Below are 23,329 nucleotides of genomic sequence, written 5' to 3' on the forward strand. Positions count from 1 at the left end.
CTACATTCAAAATGCATATAAATGGTGATTCAAAGTAGCGTTGAGATTTGTATCATACGAAAAATACCCATACCAATAGTGAGTCTAACTGTGTAACCTAATACCAAATACCATATTAATTTTTTATTCGGTATCGATACCATAAAAAAATGGATACCGAAAACAAGTAAAACCTCATAACGAATACCATACGGATTATTTCAGTCGGTACAAATCAATACCATAGAAAAGACCGAAACTAGAAACAAGTGAAACCTCATACCTAAAGCCATACAAATATTTTCATACCGGTACCGATTTAGTTCGGACTATACATACAAAAATGCTCTTCCCTAACTTAAAGTTTAAACCTAACGCTAGTGATTCTCAGCTCAAACTACATCAAATCACAAATTCGTAACAAACGTATAAGGATTTGAACCACAACATCATATCGGCAAAATATTCACCTATTAAAAGTCAAAACCCTAGAAATCAAAATCAAATGGTTGCAAACTTGAATTGAAAATATATTACAGATTATGGATAGTTTGAATCCGTTGAAGATAAAGCAATCGTTACCAGTGGTTTTGTTGGTCCGGTGAAACGCGGCAAGCTCAGATGGCAGTGAGAAGAGAAATGAAGGAAACCCTAATAGGTTGGGATATATGATTCTTTATTGGGCTTCACTTACTTACAATGGCCTTTTTAATTTTCAGTAAACACACACGATGTATATTTCATTGGGCCGCCGCACTGCTTGTATTGGATAGATAAAAATCTCAAAACGAGCTGGGCTTTTTTGAGCTTGATCTGAGCCTGAGTGTCAAATAAAGCTTATTTGGTTGTTGAGCCAGAGCTCGAGCTTTGTGTGGAAAACTCGTTTAGGCTCGTTGAGGTTTAATGAGCATGTTGTGAACGGTATGTTTTTAGTGAACGAGCATTTGGCTTCTATATTATTTGATACGGGTGCCGATAGAAGTTTTATTTCATTAAAGTTTGAATCTACTCTTGCCGTACCTCGCATTAAGCTTTCTCGACCCTTTTCTGTCGAAGTCGCCAATGGAAATTCTATCACCATAAACTCGGTCCTTCGTAATTGTTCTCTCACTCTTTGTAAGTGTAAATTCTCCATCGATCTCATTCCGATGCAAATGGGAAGTTTCGATGTCATAGTAGGCATGGATTGGTTATCTTTGCACCATGCCGAAGTCGTTTGTTATGATAAATTCATTCGGATTCCGCCTGTCAACGGTAAAACTCTCAAGGTCTACGGCAAAATGTTTCCTAAAAGACTCAATCTCATGTCGTGTTCTCAATCGCAAAAATACTTACGCCAAAAGTATGTTCCGTTCCTAGCCCAAGCGGTGGTAAAAGACCACAAGGAAAGAAAAATCCAAGATATCTCCATTGTTTGTGATTTCCTCGACGTCTTTCCAGATGATGTTACCGGTCTTCCACCCATTCGTCCGGTTGAATTTCGAATCGATCTTGTGCCCGACGCAATGCCCGTGGCCAAGGCTCCTTACCATTTAGCCCCGTCGGAAATGTAAGAGTTATCAAACCAACTCGAAGAACTTTCCGATAAAGGTTTCATTCGTCCAAGCTCTTCTCCTTGGGGCGTTCCCGTCCTCTTCGTGAAAAAGAAAGATGGCTCGTTTCGCATGTGCATCGATTATCGTGAACTCAATAAACTTACTATCAAAAATCGTTATCCTTTGCCACGAATCGACGACCTCTTCGATCAACTCCGAGGCGCAACGTGTTTCTCCAAAATCAATCTTCGATCGGGATATCATCAGTTGCGTGTTCGCGAAAAAGACATTCCAAAAACCGCATTCCGTACTCGATATGGACATTTCGAATTTTTGGTCATGCCCTTCGGGTTAACCAATGCACCCGCGGTATTTATGGATCTCATGAACCGCGTTTGCAAACCGTTTCTAGATAAATTCGTTATTGTCTTTATTGATGACATTCTCATCTTCTCTAAATCCAAAGCCGAGCATGAGCATCACTTGCGTTCCATTCTTGAACTCTTAAGGCAAGAACAACTTTATGCCAAATTCTTCAAATGCGAATTTTGGTTGGAAGAAGTTCAATTTTTGGGACATATCGTAAACGACAAAGGTATTCATGTTGATCCCGCTAAAATTAAGGCCGTTAAGGATTGGAAGACTCCATCAACTACCACGGAAATTCGATCCTTCCTCGGTTTGGCCGGATATTATCGGCGTTTCATTCGAAATTTTTCCAAGATCTCTTTACCCCTCACCTCCCTAACTCATAAAGGAAAACCATTCGATTGGGGATCCAAACAAGAAGAAGCCTTTCACACTCTCAAGGACATGCTTTGCAATGCTCTCAAGGACTTATCTTTTAGAAAGATAAGTCCCAAAATAGCCCTTTTTTCCTCAAAATCTTTTATAATTTGGACTGTCAAGACGCATTCGGAATAGATAAAAATAAAGATGAGATATTGAAAGAAAGTCAGGTAAAAGACGAGATTTGGGGAAATAATGTCGTGCAAGTCCAAATTATTTGTAATCTTGGAGCAAAAGTTCAAATGTTTCAAAAACTTTTTTACTAAAAAAAAACCGTCTTGAGAGACTGTATTTTTATGTTTTCTACCTTTCCCGTCCATATTTTCAAATTCTTAGAAAAATATATTTTTTACAATTATACCCCTTAACCACCACCACCACCTTGAACCACCACCACCACCTTCCAACTTGTCACGTAATCACACAACCAGTTCCGATTTCCACCGCTGCCGATCTCCGGTACCATTTCTTCCACCGACGCTTCATCCTTATCGTCGAAAACAGCTCGCCGGAAAAGCCACCTCAGGGGTACTTTTGGGATAATGTATAGAGCCAGAAATCAAAATTCTTCTTTGGCCATTGATAACAATGGCCTTACTGTCATAAGTCACACTACACTGAATCTGATGAACACCCAGTTGAATTAGGAGCAAGAAGAGCAAAAACCCATTTGGAAACCGAGTTGGTTTCCATGATTTTGGAGTGGAATTGAAAATGGGAAGAAATGAAGTGAAGAGCTGGTTACATGACAAGTTGGAAGGTGGTGGGGGTGGTGGTTCAAGGTGGTGGTGGTTAAGGGGTATAATTGTAAAAAATATATTTTTCTAAGAATCTGAAAATATGGATGGGAAAGGTAGGAAACATAAAATACAGTCTTTCAAGACGGGTTTTTTTGAGTAAAAAAGTTTTTGAAAAATTTGAACTTTTGCTCCAAGATTACATATAATTTGGACTTGCACGATATTATTTCCTCAAATCTCGTCTTTTACCTGACTTTCTTTCAAAATCTCGTCTTTATTTTTATCTATTCCCAATACGTTTTGACAGTACAAATTATAAAAATTTTTGAAGAAAAAAGGGCTATTTTGGGACTTCTTTCTCTAAAAGAGGCTATTTTTGGAATTTTCCCTTAATATTGCTGCCTAGAAGTTAGTGATAAATGCCCCATTATATGTAATATTGTTCTTTGATATAATTTAACATTGACTAATTAGTTATAAAGACTATTTTTGGATACAACGTAAAGTATAGTGAAAGGCATATGTAGTCAAGAATCAAAAAGAAAACTAAATAAATTAAAAGTGCTCCCTAACACTCATAGTAATCTAAAAGCGTATATTTACCGAAATATATTTTATGATTAATTTTATTTTATGCATTAAAATTCAAAAACTAACAATTACAAATTAATTTTCTGTATATGCAAATATTATAAGAAGTTTATACTTTATAGTATATAATATGAAGTTTTAAATAAAGAGAATATGAAGTTCTCCTATAATAAACACATACTCATTGTATCACATTTTTCCTTAGTAGATAAAATGTCAAATTTGTCAAAACTTGAGTTCGCCGCCCTTGATATATCGGGAAATAATTTTCTTCCATGGACTCTAGATGCCAAAATTCATTTACATCAAATAATTTGAGAGACACAATTAAAGATGATACTCAGACTACCCTTCAAGAAAAAGCAAAGACAATGATTTTTCCTTCGTCGTCATCTTCACGAAGATCTAAAAAGGGAATATCTGACTGTTGAAGATCCTCTTGAATTATGGAAAAGCATTCAAGATTGTTTTGACCACCAGAAGTTAGTCTTGCTCCCTAAAACCCATTTCTCTTTGAAAATGTTTTCGGGGTTATGTGCATATTTGTAAGACTAGAAATACTCACACACACACACATATATGAAGGATGTAATAACTAATGCAAGAATGTTTGCGAGAACTTGTATGTGTTTGAATGTGAATAACTAATGCAAGAATGAAAGAATCTTTGTAAGAACTCGTATGTGTTTAGATTGCTTAATTAAATATGTAATGTAAGAGTCAGGGTGGCAGATCCTTCTAATACATGGGCAAGAATAGAGTGACCGACTTTATGATATCAGTGCAAGAGGTCGGGCGGCAGTCCCTTATAATATCTGTGCAAGAGGTCGGGTAGCAAACCCTTATAATATTTATGCAAAAGGTTGGGTGGTAGACCCTTACAATATCTGTACAAGAATCTAAGAATAATTATATGTTATGAAAGAAAGTGTAAGAGTAATTATATATGTAAGAATAGTACAAAGTAATATTTGTACGAATACGTAAGAATGAATTAGAATAAATATATGTATATGAAAGAATAAAGCAATGTGTATGTAAGACGAAAGAGAACAAGTACAGGATACGGTAAGAATAGTATCTACGGATACGAATATGTAAGATAAATGTGTAAGACTAATCTGTGACTTGTTAAACTAAAATTCACTCAGCGTACGTAGCTGACTTTTAGTATACACGCAGGTGTGTAGGATGAGACATGTAGCTTGAGGAGAAACACATGGCATTCAAGGAGAGACTGGCATCAAAGGAAGAAAGAGTCATGTGACGTTTTATGTTTTATGCCGAGACTATTTTTGATGTTTTAAGACAAGTATTGTATGGTTTGTAAGAATTGATTGACTTTTATTATTCCGCAAAAAGTGTTAGTTAACTCTGAAGTTAGAACTGTGTTTATGAGTAAATCTAACACCTAGTGTAGAGCACCGTGATCAGGGCTTACAGAACATGTCTAGTTTGTGTTCATTTGATTCGTTTATAGCCTTACGCATACTCTTAGTGCAAATATGAGAAATAAGTTTATGTAGGTATCAAATAATATAGGGTCTGTATTGTAATTGTATCTTAGTATAGGGTTTCCTTTGTTAGCTTTAATTGTACTTAACCAGATAATGCAGCTAATGATTTTGAGGGTAATTTTCTTCTTCTTTCTTCAAGTCTTAGCTCTTAACTCTTGAATACCATTTTTGTATCTAGCATCTTCATCCGATAATCAAACACTTTCAAATTACAATACCTTAGATATAAAGCTTAACATAATTAGCATATACATTTATATTGGATAACATAATTAGCATATACATAATACATTTTTAATTTTTTTTGAACGACCAACAAACATAGATGCCTAGGTACTCCTTACGGGGTGATCCAATGGCAAAAGGCCACCGTCAACTGGCTCAACCCAGCCATACGAAGCCCTTAAGTGCCTCCAAGTTATCTTCAGTTTCGGGGAAAACCTACCGCCCGAAGGCCCACTTATACATTTATAATACATAAGAGAAAACTAGTATGTTAAGCATTATACTAATTGGACATTAGATTTTCATTCAAAACAGTTTCAATAGAGATTTAACTTTTTTTTTTGTTAGACTTTAAGGTTTATGATCCAAAATTTACAAACATTCCACTTATAAAATTTAGCAAAGTTTCACTATCACCATGATGGTTTAATTATCATAGAGATCGAGGGTTGATCAAATCCTGTAAGGTGTAAGGTATATGTGGTTTATAGGAGTACTATTTTAGAGCCCGTGTCACATACAGGATAATTCAAATTATAAAATTATAAGTAAAACAAATAATTACATAACGTACATGAAAAAAATGTATTACATCTATGCTTGTATTTATACAATGTATACATAAATTGATTTTATTTATACCACAAAATGATTTTTTTTAAATAAACTTAATAAAAAAATGTCCGTGCAAAAACGTACCCGAGAATGCTTCTTTCTATTGAAAAATTCATTCTCGGTGTCATATATGTATAATTGAAAGAATTTTGGTTATGAACTAATTTCGGAAATAAGACTTTTCATACGATAGTAGTTCTAACCATTCAGCCTAAATACAAAAGGTGCGTTACCTTTATTGATATATTTATCAATTTACCACCCATCAAAGGATAGTAGAACATTAAATTGCAACAATGGATGTTCTTCAAGAACTATGTTTTTTTGAGCTACACCATGAAAAATATTTTGATAAGTTTTCAGAGGGTTTCTAGACTTTGTCATAATGACAACATAAAAAAACATGTTAACTCATTCAATTTTGTGATTATTTTGTTTCATTTCAGCATAGTTTAGCATGCCATGCTTCCCAAGCAATGTTCTGATCACCATTGAAATTAAAATTAATGTTGACATAAATATTTCAAATTTGATAAAAGTTAAGCATTGAAAGGCATGGGGATGACATGTTGAAAGTGTTCGCAATGTTTTCTTAAATTTTAATAGTTGAGGGGAAAATAGTCAGTTTGCCAAATCCCGAACCTTTTGATTATTTCAAAAAATGCCCTTAAAAATAAATTTGAAACCCAAATCATGTTTAAAATTTTAACTTTCATACTTTTGACATTTTAAAGTCAACACTTTGAACCCATAATAAATTTGACGATAAATCTATTTTGCATTCTCAAAATTTTAAAAATACTCAAAATTTTTATTTTTGACCCTAAAAAATTTTAACCAAAATGTAATTAACTTGTACCAAACAATCTATTTACCAACTTTTGACCCATAAAATCAAATTTAAGTTCCACAAAAAAACCCGAAACAATTTTCATTTAAGAAACATGATTTGTTGTTGACTTTTGGAATTCACCAAGTATTTTGAATATATAGTAAAATAATATGTTAATAATTATATTTATAAAAATATATAGATATTATATAAATATAATGTAAAAGGAAAGTGGATAATTATTAATTTATTACATATATTAGGGTATATTAGTTTTGGAGGGAAAAAATTATGAGAATTAACAAAATCATGACAAGTGTCCATATTTATTTTATTTTATTAGAATAGGTAGATTTGGGAGAAGGTTAGCTTGCCGTTTAAAGAAAAGTTGAGATTAAAATTTTGTATTACCAACATTACAAGTAATCTTAAACTTTATTATTACCTTTAAAAATCATATAATTTCTTTTATATGATCGATATACTAAACTTTCGTGATATAAATGTAAGTCTTCTTAACATACTGCTTTAAAATTTCTTTTATTTTCAGTTATTGAAATGTATTCTTTTTTTTTTTAAATTTCCTTTTACTACAAATTCTCTTACCTTTTGGTCTTTTGGATGCTTAAAAACTCAAGTTCACTTGTCTTTTATACCAAAAGAAAACTTGCAACAAACATAATATAGCAACATAGTTATGGGATTACTCAGTCAAAAGTCAAAACAACTAAAACTACAATCCAATTATGGAATGTGGTTAAAAATGTTCAAGCTTCATAATATCCAAGTATGACTTACCATCAAGCTTTCTAGCAAAAAATTCTTTGAAGTATGTCTCGAGGGGTACTCTCCGGAAATTTGCTACATTATGTTTTGCAACAAGGCTTCGTGCAGGGCCTAATTCCGTACCCATACTTGAGCTGTAGAATGTTGCTACCGACATCCTCTCATTGTTTGAGTTGACTATCGCTTGATGCTCGATGCTCTTGTACACACCATTACTTACAATCTGCGAGCACATGTAAAGTTTATAAAATGAAAATTAATATTAAAAATTAGAGCTAGCTGTTGTGTTCAGTTTTATTTCAAATACAAAAGTTCTAGCTAAAAAAGGTGGTCCAACGGGTTGAAAGTCGCCTAAAGTCTTCTTTTAAAGCAAGCTGCTGTAGGAGTTAGCACACAAACCGCTAAAAAAGATCAAGCTATAAAGGGAACGGGTCAAACGGGCTGAAAATTGTACAAAGCCTACTTTCACTTTTTAAAGCATACAAACTGATAAAAAAAGATTAATTAGCTATAAAAAAGAACGGGCCAAATGGGTTTAAAGGCGCCTAAAGTTGCTGTTAAAAGCATACAACCTCCTAAATTGCTTTATCCAATTTAAAATGATTATTATTAAACAAATAACTGTATTTAATGCATAAATTGTAAACACAAAAGATTTTTGAAATTAAAAGGTAGTCTACGGGCCAACCTGCCCCCCTTGGCGGAATTGTTACCCGCTAGGTCATGCGGTTCGTTTTAAACAATGACCACATCAGTAGAGATCAGAACACGTTTCTTTAAAAAAATGAATGCGCGTTGAAACGGGCCATTTTAAAAAATGACAACAACGGATACGGTTTTGATAATTTATAGTTGGGGTCAAAACATGTTTTTGGCAAAAATGGATCTACGTCAAAACGGGCCGTTTTAAAAAATGAACAATGTCCGTCATCATCTTTTAAGTAATGAGCTATTACCAAAGGTTATCAATTCCATTCATCTAACTAGTACCCAATACTAATTATTATGTCACTAAATACCTCCATTATGTCTCCGATGTTGACTACCAGCGCATCCGGTCGAGGTTTAACCGTTACCCATTTTCCATCTTTGCAAATTTGGAGGCCCGCAGTTTCATTTAACTGGTAAAGGATTGTTAAAGCGTCTGCATCGGAATGAGGCGAGAATCCCAACGCCATTTCGGGCTGGGGACATGGTGGATAATAATTCATTCGAACTGATTGGACACCATCTTGAAACAACTCATTCATTTCCTCTAGGTCCATTCCTAGAGCCTTAGCCATTTCACCCAATATTGCCACTGCCACCCTTTTCATTTCATTGCAGTAAGTTTCTAAATTGTCCCTGCATTTTTAATGCATTTATTTTATAGTTTATTAAGAAAGAGTTAAATGGATATTTCAGGGGTGGTGCGGTGGTAACCACATGATTCCCCTCGGTGAGAGACCTCTCAGGTAGGGGCGTGCATGAAACCGAAATAATCGTATGGTAACTAAAATAAGTCAATAACTTAACCATATAAAAAATAATGGTTTCGTGATATTTTTTTGTAAAATGAATTTCTGTTTTGCATCAACAGAAAACCGAATTAAACTGCTTGGAATGGAACTGAACTGAAAATCTGGATTTCAAGAAATTTATAAGAAATTTAATAAATGGTGTAACTCAAAAGTTTTAGGTCCAAATGTGTAATAATTAATTAATCATTAATTAACAAAAAAAAAAACTAGGCTCAATTCGAGCCCAAATTCATTATGTAGACCCCACTTTTATTTTCGACCCAACATTTTCAAACCTAAATAATAAAACAGAAACCTAACCCATTATGAAAAAACTGAAACCAAACAGTTTTCAAAAACCTAAAACCTGAATGTTTGGTTTTTGGTTCGGTTTGACTTGAGCCCAAATCCCACCCAAACTGACCCATGCACACCACTCTGATGCTCGAGTCCTCATACACGGGTCTAGCATGACCGGATATTTGAATTTAGTTATTTAATATTAAATAATGAGTTTCAAATTTCAAAATGCACAATGTCAAGTTTTAGCTAGAAGTTGAACCTGAGGATGAGAGGCAACTTCTGAAAGATTTTGGATTGCCTGAGATTATGTGGAAGAGTGGTTATGTAAAACATGTCTGACCAGTCAAGCTTTTGCTCCTCGGATACGACAAACAGCTGACCGAAACCTTCGTGGTTGTCTTCTTCCTGCCAAAGCTTCAGTTTCTCTTCCATTGGAAGTTTGAACAAGTTCAAGATTTCCCTCTTGAAATCCTCTAATAAAGACTCACTTATTCCATGATTTATAACCTGTTTTGTTTTTATCAACCAATTGTTTAGTCCTAAAATTGGTCGAAAACGTCTAAAAATGGCGTGGAACCAGCCTAAACTAGCTGCCCCATACCAGTCTAAAATACTAAAACATGTCTAATATAGCCCTCGCGCCTAGGCCCAAGGCTCACACTTTGTCCCATAACGACACCCCTACACACCAACCCCCTACTTATCCATATTATAACTTAAACTAAAACCCAGGGCTGCTAAACGGGTCGTGTTACCAGACACGAACACAAACTCTTTACACAAACCCGAAAATCATGTCACACACATGACCCAAGCACAACTAGTGTATTCGTGGGTTGACATTAACATGACCCGTTTTACCCGAGGAAAAACATATTAATACTTTCTGATTCTAAGTTTACATATTATTTTTATTTTTCGTACCAATTATGCTAATACTATTCCAACTTATTTTCAAAAATTTAAAATTTGACATAAAAATATACAAACAGTTCCACTTATAATATGAATCAAATTTTAACAAAATATTATTCAGTAAATAGGTTAATCAGGTCAACTCACAAACCCATCAGGTTAACACAAAGACGACCCGTTTAGCTAAACGGGTTGATGGGTTCGACTTGAAGCTGATTAAATTCGTGTCGTGTCAGAAATTTACACCTTGTTGAATCCGGAAAACATAAAAGAGTTATGAAACTATAAAACTAATCTTTTATATATATATCAAGAAACAAAGTGACCTGAAAGAAGCCCCATTCTTTAGAAGCTGCATGGAGCTTATTAAGCTCAGTACAAGAGCCTGCAATCAAGCAGTGAAGATCAATGACCGGCACCGATGTAAGGCATGGATCATCGGATGCGGGTTGGTGATCATGGTGAACATACCGAGGTGGGATCTTGGCGATAGACTGCTTAGCAAGTTCTTGAACACTTGGTACAATCAGTGATCTACCAAACTTAATCGTGTGGTTTTCCATAAGAAGAACAAAGACACGTAATCTTAATCTACTAAATCATATGTACTCTTATCTATCTATGTTCATGTTGCATCAGTTGTTATGTAACAAATATTAGAGGGACCTTAGATGTAATTGTTGAATAGATTAGGTGGTCTTTGTAATAGTGAATAGTTAGTTCGTTCATCCTTTACTTAAACACAATGAGTAATGAGAATGGGCATCGATGAATTGAACTTTTTCTTGTGTTTCTCTCTCTACTCTCTAGTTAATTATTCTCTTTTATCGATCACCACTTTGATACGTATCATCAGTCTATGTTGTGTGTGTGTATATATATATATACTAGCTTTTAGCCCGCTTATTACGTGGGTTTACTTAGGGTGTTTTTTAATGTATAATGCAAAGTTATCAATACCCCATGGTCCATGGACGAGGGGCCCACCTGCCTAATATGAACAACGTACCGAGGCTAACTTAGTTTTCATTAATAAACTAACGAACGAACAATAATTTTTTGTTACATTAACACCATGTTTCGTTTGTTCATGAATGTTCGTTTATGTTTGTTCATATATATTTGCTTATTTAAGTTCGTTTAAATATTAATAGAAAATAATTAAATAATATTTGTATTTTACACATTATAGTATACATAATCATAGAAATTAATTCAATAGTGTTCATTTATGTTTATGTTCGTTTGCATTTGTTCATATGCATTCGTTTATATTTGTTCAATTAAGTTCACTTATGTTCGTTTAGCTTATTAACGAATGAACGTAAACGGACATGTGCATGTTCTATTTTTAAGCGAACGAACATGAAAACAAATATTTGTCCAATTAAATGTTTTTATAAAGTTAAATGAATTTTAAATGACTTTTGGTAGAATGGATGTGAATATTGACATTGCTTGAGGGCATATAAATTAAACATCCATTCCCGCTATCATTTCAAGCCAAGCATGTGTATTACACTGGTCTTCAGCGCAGGATGTTTCTGAAGAAATGAAAAGATACATGTTGTTAGCAGACAAATTAGCTATGAACTTTCAAGTTTCTCCTTATCTATGATTATTCCAATTGTACAAACAACAAAATCATGTCTTATTTCTGACATCTTTGGTAGAGTAGGATATGTGGCATGACAATCAAGATTCAAGGCAATAGATATATGGCAGTTTAGAACTTTAAGCCACAAGATGGTGCTGCTTGCATAAAAGGAAGATCTATCTATTGAGATAAATAAGTATAATCAATAGGACGTGAAACACTTAGCATATAAATGTACAAATACACTCAAATGGGAACATGAATTGATCGTGTTCAAATGAATGAGGTTTAGAACCTTAAAACTCTTTAACCACATACACTAAAAATTGGTTAGTCAATTGGCTTAAACTTGAATTAGTACAAGAACCGTTATTTTGTTTGTCTTATAAACATACTTTGATGTGATACAACACAAATGTGTATGAATATGTTATTATGTTACCTTGTAATGAAACAACTTTTTTTAACCAAGTCAATCACTCTAGGTCACTGTTAAATGCACCAAAAAATTTACCAATTTTGACCTGGAATGCATTTTTATAACGACAACAAAAAATTACACCTGAAATGCCTCTAGAGCAATATAAATTTGCTGTTTTTTTCCTTATTTTTTGGTTTTTTAAAACAATTCTAAACAACCCTTGCATAAATCTGCAAATCAGTAACTAAGGAACGACTAATGAAACCAAGTTGAATTTTAAGTCCCGAAAGTACTCCTTACCTTCAATTGTAATCCCACATATTAACCTTTAATATGCAATGTGACTGTATCAGTAAATGAAACCAGCTTTGACCACAAACCTGAACAAATGCCGCTGTAAACATTTTTTTGACTTAAACCAAGTATCGATATTATTGGTTTGTTGTTTTTTTCTTTTCAGTTTCTATCACTTGCAAAATCAAAACCAAATCATAATTTTAGTTTTTTGCAAAAACATAAAACCGAAACATCGGTTTTTTTTGTTTCAGTTCGGTTTTTTCAGTTTGATTATTTCAGTTTGGGATCGGCTTTTCCGATTTTATCAAGTTCTATCAACTAAAGTAGGGATTAGATCAATAAAAAGAAACAATCGGTAAAACCATATACCGAACTCCGTACCAATTTGTTTGGTTCAGTACTAATTGGTACTTTTACGGGTACCGATAAAAAAATACCGGAACCTAATAATATCGATACTTGGAAACATGAAAAAAAGAATATTGGTATGGTATTTAGTAAAAAAATGTCCATTCGTAATCCTATCTAGTTAAATCGGAATCGGTAATTGAAAACAGATGCACACAAATAGTTTTTGCATCAACCAACTAAAACTTAAATCTGTTACCTCTGATGGAAAAATTGACAGCGAAGAGAAGAGGCCAGAAGAACTTGTTACGACGTCGGAGTGATTCCTTTGGTGGTAGTGACGTTGGTGGTGGCGGCGTAGCAGATGAAGAAGCAGGTTGAGCAGCCATTAAGACATCGGCGGTGAGCAGGTGGTAGTTGCAGACATGTTTTCCTGTTGAGCTGTTATGATGGTTTACTGAACACACAAAAAACACATATATAAATCGAAATAAACGTCTCGAAATCAGAATTAGTCATTCAAAACCAATTGAACACAAACGAACACGAGCATGTTCATGTTTTAAACGAACTAACATGAACACAAATATTTTTCCAACTAACTGTCCATGTTCGTGTAAAGTTAAATGAACGAAGACAAACATTCCCTTGTTAAAACGAAACATGTAAATTCAATAGAGTTATAATCAAATAAGTAAAAAATAACTTATTTTGAAGAGTTGAGAAAATATATGCAACTAACATCATATGCTAGATTAAGATTAGTGTATAATAACCAGGTTTTGTTTTTTAGATGCTCGGTTAAATGGAGAAATACGCTAGGTATCTCTACGATCAATAATGCAACCATCATTTCTAACACACACTACCATTGTTTAATAAATGATTTTCTTGGAACATACATAGGTTAACATGCACCCGTTAACATCACCAAGTGCATGAACATGAAAACCATAAGGACCTAATTAACTATATGTTTCTCAAAAATTCATACAACATTAATATTCAGAGTAGAATTCTATTGAAAAAATGGTGCCACTAACACCCTCACTGCAACTGACTCCAATAATCTAAACACTTACATATATAATCAGCATAGAAACAAATACTTACTGAGTAAACGTGCTGTCGGATAACACAAACGTGCATCGTTCCTTGTTTTCGCCACCGACGGTCGAAGTTTACGTCTGCACAATCTGAACATCAGTAATCCGTAGGACCGATTTCAGATGTGATCTCTGCATCCTACATCGATTTAGTTTACTATTAACCATACCCAATAAACTCACTAATTAGATTTATAGCACAAGTCCTGCAACCAAATAACAACAACTCGGTTATCAAACGAAGTAAATCTTTAAACAATTAATAAATCCGAAGAAAACATAAAGAGATGATCAAAATACACTTACAAAATAAGAATGTAATAAACTTTTAACTTCATTGGAGAAATTTGAGGGAGACGCGACCTAGGTTGTTATAAAATAGACGGCATCTTAATAGAATTGAATAGCGATTGATCGCTTAACAAATCAATTTAGGGTGGTTATGGGCCAAAAAACCTTTGGACTTAGCCTATTTAAACCCTAATTTATCTTTATCTTCATTATTTCATCATCATTGTCACACATACCCATACACACAAACACCGAACCACCTGTACAAACATTCAAAATCCAATCTCATCCATCAAGTTATTCAAGATCTAGTTCCAACACCAAAAAGGTAAATACTATATTCATTTCGTCCTTTGACTCGCTAAGATTATTAATACGTAAACCGAACCAAACCGACATAAAACAAACCGGGCTAAACAAGTTTCAAACAAATCTAATAACAATAATAACGATAAGATTATGAGATTTGATAGAATACAAATAACAATGATAAAATGTACACGGGTCTTCAACGAGACCCGAATCCCGACAGTTCGGCCATGGTTAAACCCGAACCCAAGAGCTCGAAACAGAAACCAACAAAAGTCGAACCCAGATCTGAACCGACGGACTGGGTAGGTCTTGAACCCGAACCGTTCAGCTGACCCTTTTAACCTCGAAATCTGAACCCAAGCTTCAAACAACCGAAACCGAACCCCTATCTGTATGTTAGTAAACACTCGGGGACGGCCGCAACCGCGAAATCCAAACCAGATCTACACCCGAACTAAACCTGAATGCGAAAATATGGCGCGAAGCGAGAACCCGGTGCGAATAGACTGACCATTCGCGCGAATTTACGGCATGCGAAATCAGTGAATTCGCATAGCCAAGCGAAATACTCCAAGCGAAATCCAATGCGAAACGTCGTGCGAAATCGAACCCCTGTGCGAAGTTCCCTATGCGAATGAAGTGAAGGTGCTCGGCCTACTCTAGGTCTTGGGTGTTGTCACTATAGAAGCCGGAGGTGGCCGGATGTGGTGGGGAAATAGAAGAGCCGGCGATGGAGGGGTGGTGTCTGTGGTGGCGGCTGAAGTTAAGGAAGAAAGAAGAAGAAAGGTGGGAGTGGGGGTGGGGTGGGGTGGGGTGGGGTGGGGTCGGGTAGGGTTTTCTGTATATAGGGGTGTAGGTGGGTGTTTTTATATATAATAAGTATTATGGATGCGATAAATTAACCGAAACTCGAATTAGAGACCCGACTCGTCTAACGCCCAGTGACCCGTCTCAAACAAAGGAATGGAGATTGAACACGAATCCATCCGTTAAATAAGTGGAATCTTTAATGAGGTTAGGTGTGGTTCCGACACGAACCCGAGACACGACTCGTTTAGAACCCGAACTCGCTTAAAGTAACGTTAACTTGTAAATGCGTAAGGACGTGAATTAATAATAACAAAGTGAATATAATATATATATATATATATATATAATAAATAAGAATTGTATTACAATAATATTAATACTTAAATAATAAATCTATAATAATAATAAGAGGCAATTTCATAGAATAGTAACCAACTTTCAAAAGTGTTCCAATTAGATCACTTAACTTTAAAAAGTGTTCTAATTAGGTCACTCAACTTAGACGTGCACAAAAAAACCGGTTCCGGAACCTAACTGGTGGAACCAAACCGGAACCGGTTCCAGTTCTAACCCGGTTGGAACAATACCCGGTTTGGGTATTATTGTACCCGAAAATCGTACCCGGTTCTCCTATTTGTATGTCAGTACCAGTTCCAACCCGGTTCCTACCCGGTTCTTAATTGGAACCGGTTCGGTTCGTACCCGGAAAAACCGGTTCCGACGGGTTTTTTTTGAAGGGTAAAACAAAAGTCAAACTAGCCGTTGGAACCGGTTCCAACGGTAATATAGCCGTTGAAACCGGTTTTTTAGACACCAATTAGCCGTTGGAACCGGTTCCAACGGTAATATAGTCGTTGGAACCGGTTTTTGAGACAATAGATCCGTTGGAACCAGTTCCAACGGTAATATAGTCGTTGGAACCGGTTTTTGATGCCCAAAACCTATATATAACTTGTTTCCATTAAAAACTAACTATTACAAACCTATATATAACTTGTTTCCTATATTTAAAAACTAACTATTATAAACATTATTAAAACATAAACGATACTAAACATAACAACTAAAACATAAAAAACAAAGTCCGTCGTTTTAATCCGGGAATACTTATTTTTGGGTTGTAGAGCCGGACGACTCTCCCACTTCCGTTTTTTTAGCTTCCAATCTTCTTTTCTCTCGACAATACTTATTCGTATGTTTTCGTAATGTCGAGTTGGACCCTGCTTTAAGAAACTTCGAGCAATATTTGCAACGTGCCAACTCATGTGAGTCGGTCATGAGACACAAATCGTAATGAACCCAAACATCGGGGCATCTTGTTGTTTCGATCACCATAACAACGTCATCATTGGTTGCCATTTGTTGTCGGTTTAAGGTTAATTGTGGTTTGGAGTGTGTTTTATAGTTTTGGAAGTTGTTTAACAAGTAAACAAACAAACCTTGCTATTTATAGTAAGAAAATAACCTATTTATAGTTAAAAAACCGGTTCCAACGGTCAAAAACGGCTATATAGCCGTTGGAACCGGTTCCTAACGGCTCTAATATTTAAATTTCAAAAAAAACCGGTGGAACCGGTTTTTACGTAAAAACCGGTTCCGGTTCATACCCTACCCGGTTCTTAAAAGTTCGCATATCTGGGCATCAGTTCGGGTCGGGAACCGAACCGGTGCCATTTTACAACCCGGTGTGAAAAAACCGGTTTGGAACCGGTTCGGGTTTTCCATTTGAACCCGATTTGTGCACCTCTAACTCAACTTTCGTGTTTGATTAAATTAAAAGTTTTAACATGTTTTTTAGCCAATTTTTTTTCTGTTTCACATACGAAATCTTTTTATCTTTTTTTTGAAGTTGACGTTGAGTGGCGACGTGAATTTTATTTTTTATTTTTAAATTTTAATATAATTAACGTTTTTTTAAAATTTTTAAATTTAACTACATATATTGCAAATTCCGACACCCACATCTTATCATCCATTTCTTTCTTGACGTACACAAAAATCGGTGAGACTTGATTTGAAGATTTAGTGACCCGATTTGGGGAAAATATGCATCAGTGACCTAATTGGAACACATTTGAAAGTTGGTTACTATTCTATAAGATTTACCCTAATAATAATAAGTTGTTAATAATAATGATAATAATAATGTTAGACGTGAAAGGTAAAAGTAAAGGATACGAGATAAATGAAACCCGAACCCGTAACTCGCCTTATGCCAAACCAATAGTTATGGGACCCATTCAGAAACACTTAAATGTAAGAGCCCGTGGTAAATGAGGAAATTGAAAGGGAACGTACGAGTAAAGGATAACTTATGAAAATAAACAATTATATTATAATGATAATAATAATAATAACGAATAGTAATGAACTAATATAATAATAATTATAAATACGATAATGATAAATGTCGTCAAGACGTAAACTAATGAAGACGGTTCATTAATAAGATTATGCCAAGTATATTAAATTAATATGAACGGTTTAAGAAGGTTATATGTCGGTTCGATTAACTTAAAGGTTAACCCCGTTATTTTTAGAGAGTAAAGATCAAACAAATATAGAGTTTAATACGTGTATGTTATTAACAGTTACTCGGGCACAGTTGAAGAATGGAATTACTATCAACAGTGAACGTAACAGGATCCAGGTGAGTTCTAGCCCCTTTTCTGTGTCACGTTTTTTTCGGGGCTGTGTGCATGTTACGATGTGTTAGATTAATACACTTACCTTAAATGGTAAGTCTATAGTAGATATAATTGTGTATGTATGTGGACATTATTGAATGATTAATTTAGTATGCCCGTAGTCATAATTAAGTATATTACAATTGAAGGATGAAGGTATGAAACGAGGAATGTATGATTGTATGGTTGAACGGATTGCAGACTCTACTAATATATGTGAAGAATATAGGGTTGAAGACTCTACTAATATTTGCGAAGAATATAGGGTTGCAGACTCTACTAATATCTGCGAAGAAAATAGGTTTGCAGACTCTACTAATATCTGCGAAGAATAAAGGATGGCGGACCCTAATAATATATGCGAAGTTTATAGAATGAAAGGCTCGTTAAAATGTAGAAGGGGCGCGTAGGTATTAATTAAAGAAAGTCAGATAAAGTATAGAAGATTGTATGAATGTAGATATGTATGTATGTATGTATGTATGTATGAATGCAGAAGAACGGGTAACTAATTAATACGTATCTTCGGACGCGTATTAATAAGTGGATGCAATGTATGTTAATTAACTAGAACTCACTCAGCGTAGCTGACTTCTAGTATGCACGCAGGTGAGTAGAATGAGGCAGGTTGCTTGGAGTGGGACACGTGGCAAATAAAAGAAGACTGACATCGAAGAAAAGAAGAGACACGTGTTATTTATAATTTATGTTTAAAGACTTATGTTAAGTTATTTTAAGACAAGATGTTTATGCTATGTATGAATTGTTGACTTTTAATTCCGCGAAATGTTTTAATTAACTCTGATTTTACGAATTATGTGAATGAGTAAAGCCAACCAGCGAGAAAGTAGGGCACTCTGGTCGGTGGCTTTACATATCGTTCTTTCGATCAAAAGCCCTAAAACATCGGTTTGAAACTAGGGAAAAAACATAGCGACGTTAAGTATTTTTTAACGGAGGACCAGTAAGACAAAAATAGTTAATAGGTGGGACCATTGCTAGTGATTTTTAAAGGTGAGATTATTATCGGCCAATACACAAAAGATGGGATTATTTATTTCCAATTTTCCAAATTTCTTTATATACAACATTTGTTATTTTATCACAAGTATTCAAATTGTCATATAATATAAACAAATTTAGACTATGTCTACCAGTTACCCTGAATGATGCAATATATAATGTTCATGAGAAAAAACTGGAAATCGAATGAACAAAACAACATTAGGAAAAGATTGTTCTTTAATATTTTCTACTTGTTTTCATATTTTTACTTGCTTGATCCCAATCAATATTTTACTATTAACTTCGTGACTATTTTATAACTCAACTGTCAAAATGATTTTGGCCATGACCCATTGTAGGTTGTAGGAATGAGATTAGAATATTAGAATGGAAAATTAACTATTTTATAACCCAATTGCTAAATTAATTTCAACCCGTGAGTCCGTGACACATGGATAATATGGATTAAGGAGAATAAAAATTAGAAATTTGGATTTAATGTGGTTATGACACATCATCGTTATCATTATTTCTATTTATTAGTAGATTAAGATTATAATGAAAAATTGACTATTTTATAATCCAATTACCAAAATTATTTTAACCCATGAATAACATAGATTACGAAGAATAGAGATTAGAAATTATTTAGTATGGTTGTGACATATCATCATCTTTATATTTATTTTTTAGTAGATTAAGATGAAGTCGGAGATGACATGAGATGTGAGTAAAACAAAATTTTGATATAAATAATGTTTTGTTAAAAATAAAATAAATGCTTCTGTGTTTATCTTTCCTTTCAAAACGGAGTTTTAAAGAGAAAAGAATAGATCAACATTACATTCATATTTCAATTCCAAATTTCACCCTCATCAAGAAGATGGCGGGATTATCTCTCACATCCGCCATGTCTTTAACCGAACTTCCGTCATCTCGCCCGTATCGCGATTCTCCCAAGTCCCAACTCCCTTTCTCAGTCCAAGCCGAAGCCCAAACCATAGCCCAAGCCCGAAACCAAGACCGAAACCAAAAAAATTGTTTTAACCGAACCAAACTCACCGAATACCATCCAACAGGACCAACACATATAAACATTATCTGTTGTTCCGGTTTGGATCTACTGTGTCCAATTTGCTGAGCCCAACTTTTTGAAACATCAATTTGTAAATAACATGAGATAACTTTTACATAACAAAGAAGGTTTTGACATCTATTCATTCGGTCCAAACAAACTCATAAGCAGTAAAAACTAGTGGGGTTTTATAGTTGTAAACATAAAACAAAACTAGCCATCTCATAAATCTAGTCTGTGATCAAAATCTTATAAAGTTAATATCAGACAATTAACTATATGAAATTAACCGATAACAATATCAAGTTATCACAACAACCCATCAGTTCTCGCCGGCAACCTCCTAAAGAAGTTCATCGGCACCGACCGGTTCCTTAAACCAGGATGCCTCATCACAAACAACCCGACCGCCACCACGACCCCTCTAACCGGAACCATATAGAGCACAATAGCCATCACAAAGCAAAACACCAAAAGCATACCCGTGGCTCGCGGGTCCCGCCACGTGACCAGATTCTGAACCCGCTCCCCTTGAGTCGCCACGTCTCCAATCAAGCTCTGAATTCGGGCCCCCACGCTTCTAAGCCGGTCATATCTCAACTTCAATGCCTCGCCATGTTTTGAACTTGGAAACGAGTCGAATTCTTCATCGAGTTCGTCACCGTTCAATCTGTCCGCATAAGATAACTTAATATCCATATGAGGCGGGTGTCGGGCCCGTGACCGATACCTAGATACCCCGATCACGAACATGTAAAGAAACATAAAACTCAAAATCATTTACGGGTTGTACACGACGATCAAGAAGAAAACGTGCACGAGAACCGTGAGGACAGGGTTAGTCCATACGCATATATGGTAGAACCATTTGCAAAACCACACTAAACCCGACAGAACCTCGATTAGTCTACAATAGTTAGCCTTACTCTTCCTTAAACTCCACATAGTCGAACCCACATCGAGCATGTACTCAACCACCTCTTTCCTCAAAGGCGGTTCGGCTCGGTTCAACCGCATTGCCATTATTTGAGTCGCGTGGTGCCTTAAACTGTCTTGTTGGAACATCGTTAACAGGTGAATGTAATGCATATTCGGTAACAACGGCTGCGAGTACATTTGCACTAAATTCATCAACGACACGCACGTGAACCGAACCGCGAGCTGGATTTCACCCATCTTTTTCACACCCGATGGCTGCAACGCAATCAATGGATACAAATGTGTGTACACCCGATCCGTTTCAAGTGTCGATAACCGAATTCTTACTTTCCCAATTCTCGAATCTTTACTTCCGCCCCCACTATCAACCCCTTGTAGATGATTATTATCGAACACAACAATCGTGATAACCGTACACGGATCAAAAACTTCCCACGTATACTTCTCGTTCCACTTCGGGTTTAACGAGTCTATCACGGTTCACGTTCGGATCCATTTCTGCCCATATTTCGCTACACAATACGCGTCTACCGCCCCATGCCCGTTTCTCGCTTTCCCAGGGGTTAACGGGGTAGCATTTAATATCCCTAATTCGAGCACACCAATGCTCGATGACCCGAGTAACTTATGAGTCGCCCGAAGATCGCTACTATACTGAGTCAACTCGTCTAAAACATGATACCCGCCATCCAAACACACGCGTATATGAATCTTACTGTTTAACTCGACTACCTTAACCTCCCCGTTTTCGCCTCGAGTATGTTTTTCAAGATTAAACCATTTACTACTTACGACTCGCGTATCCATTCGTTTTTCGACATTATGAAGTGGGATCGAACATCTACCGACCGTTTCTTCCTTATTCCCGAGCTTTTACTCAACCGATAAAACCAATTGCTCGTCAAACGGCTCGGCAACAACAAACATCAAATCCTCATCCCAACTCGGTTTAGCCGAAACCTTAGTCCTCAAAACCATATTCATAACCGCGCCTTTCACATAAACCTCAGACTGTCTATTACTGTTATTATAACCATTCGTTTGCAGCTCGTGAGCCTCGATCACATGAACCCGAACATACCAAAGCCGAGGCGATAAATACACCTTCGACCGAATATTCGTAACCCCATCACCATTAACCGAAACCGAATCGAAATGCCACGAATCCGGGAACGCCTCATCGGCTTGAGTCCCCATCCAAACCGCAACCATCAACTCCCCGCCATTCGCATTATCCAACCGGTACCATTGAGCCGCCAACGCGCTGTCTGGCGGGACCCGAACTGGGAGCTCAGTGATATCAAACGAAAGCCCGCCAATTGAGCTCTCTTCATCCTCACCCACATCCTTATTCCTAACCGTTAACTCAATCGTTAACGACTGAATCCGATCCTTGGCAAATGCAAACACTTGGTTCCATTCGGGGTTCGGGTTCTTTTCGAAATGATTAGTGCAAGCTATGAAGTTACCAAGCTTGATCTCAACATAAGCATCAGGGGTATTCTCGGGATTACCTTGTTTTGGCGGTAAGTTTCTCGCTTTGACAATTCGAATATACAAGTAATGCATTTGCTCCACGAGATCGAAAGCGATTCCGAATCTTTCGTTCCCGGGAACCCTTCCGCCGCCTAAGCTCGGACGGGTTTCGCGTAAATTGAATTCATCAGGAGCCACATTATTACTGTTCTGGTTCCGATTCTGGTTCTGGGTTTGGTTTTGGGTTTGTCTTGCCATTGAAGAATTGAAAGAAATGAGGGTTTTGGAAGTGAGATTGGGATGAATTTGAAGTGGGTTTTATAAATGGAAAGCCGTTACAGGCGGTTGTGGGTGATCCGATAAACAGGGGATGTGGGTTGAGATGAAGATTTTGAAATTGTAACCGTTGTGTGAATAAATTGAGATAAAGATGATAAGGAAATTGTGAGCAACCGGGGTGGAAATTAGGAAATTATGAAGAAGAATAAGGGAAATGCAATTGTATGAGATATTGTTGCATTGCTGCAATTATGATGAAGAGTGTGTACCATTAACAGTAATTCTGCAGATGCAGAGAATAATCATAATCATTGTGACAGGAAGATATGGAAAGAGAAAACGGTCATGACTGCTTATGAA

General features: G+C 35.8%; 1 protein-coding gene and 1 pseudogene across 1 annotated transcript; both read right to left on the reverse strand.

Moving 5' to 3' along the window:
* Positions 1 to 7,564: 7,564 nt before the first annotated feature.
* LOC143569064 (oxoglutarate-dependent flavonoid 7-O-demethylase 1-like) lies at positions 7,565 to 10,889 on the reverse strand. The gene is made up of 4 exons (XM_077055061.1): positions 10,653 to 10,889; positions 9,671 to 9,918; positions 8,629 to 8,953; positions 7,565 to 7,832 (listed from the first exon to the last, which is right to left on the reverse strand). The coding sequence occupies exons 1-4, from the start codon at positions 10,887 to 10,889 to the stop codon at positions 7,581 to 7,583; spliced, it is 1,062 nt and encodes a 353-aa protein (XP_076911176.1). The 3' UTR covers positions 7,565 to 7,580.
* A 9,695-nt stretch (positions 10,890 to 20,584) lies between these two features.
* LOC143569065 (FT-interacting protein 4-like) lies at positions 20,585 to 22,948 on the reverse strand (annotated as a pseudogene).
* Between the last annotated feature and the right edge of the window lie 381 nt (positions 22,949 to 23,329).

This window comes from Bidens hawaiensis, unplaced genomic scaffold (assembly GCF_021521415.1).
Source record: "Bidens hawaiensis isolate Kalapana, Puna unplaced genomic scaffold, B.hawaiensis_p1.1 tig00024303_1, whole genome shotgun sequence".
In the NCBI taxonomy this organism is placed as follows: domain Eukaryota; kingdom Viridiplantae; phylum Streptophyta; class Magnoliopsida; order Asterales; family Asteraceae; genus Bidens; species Bidens hawaiensis.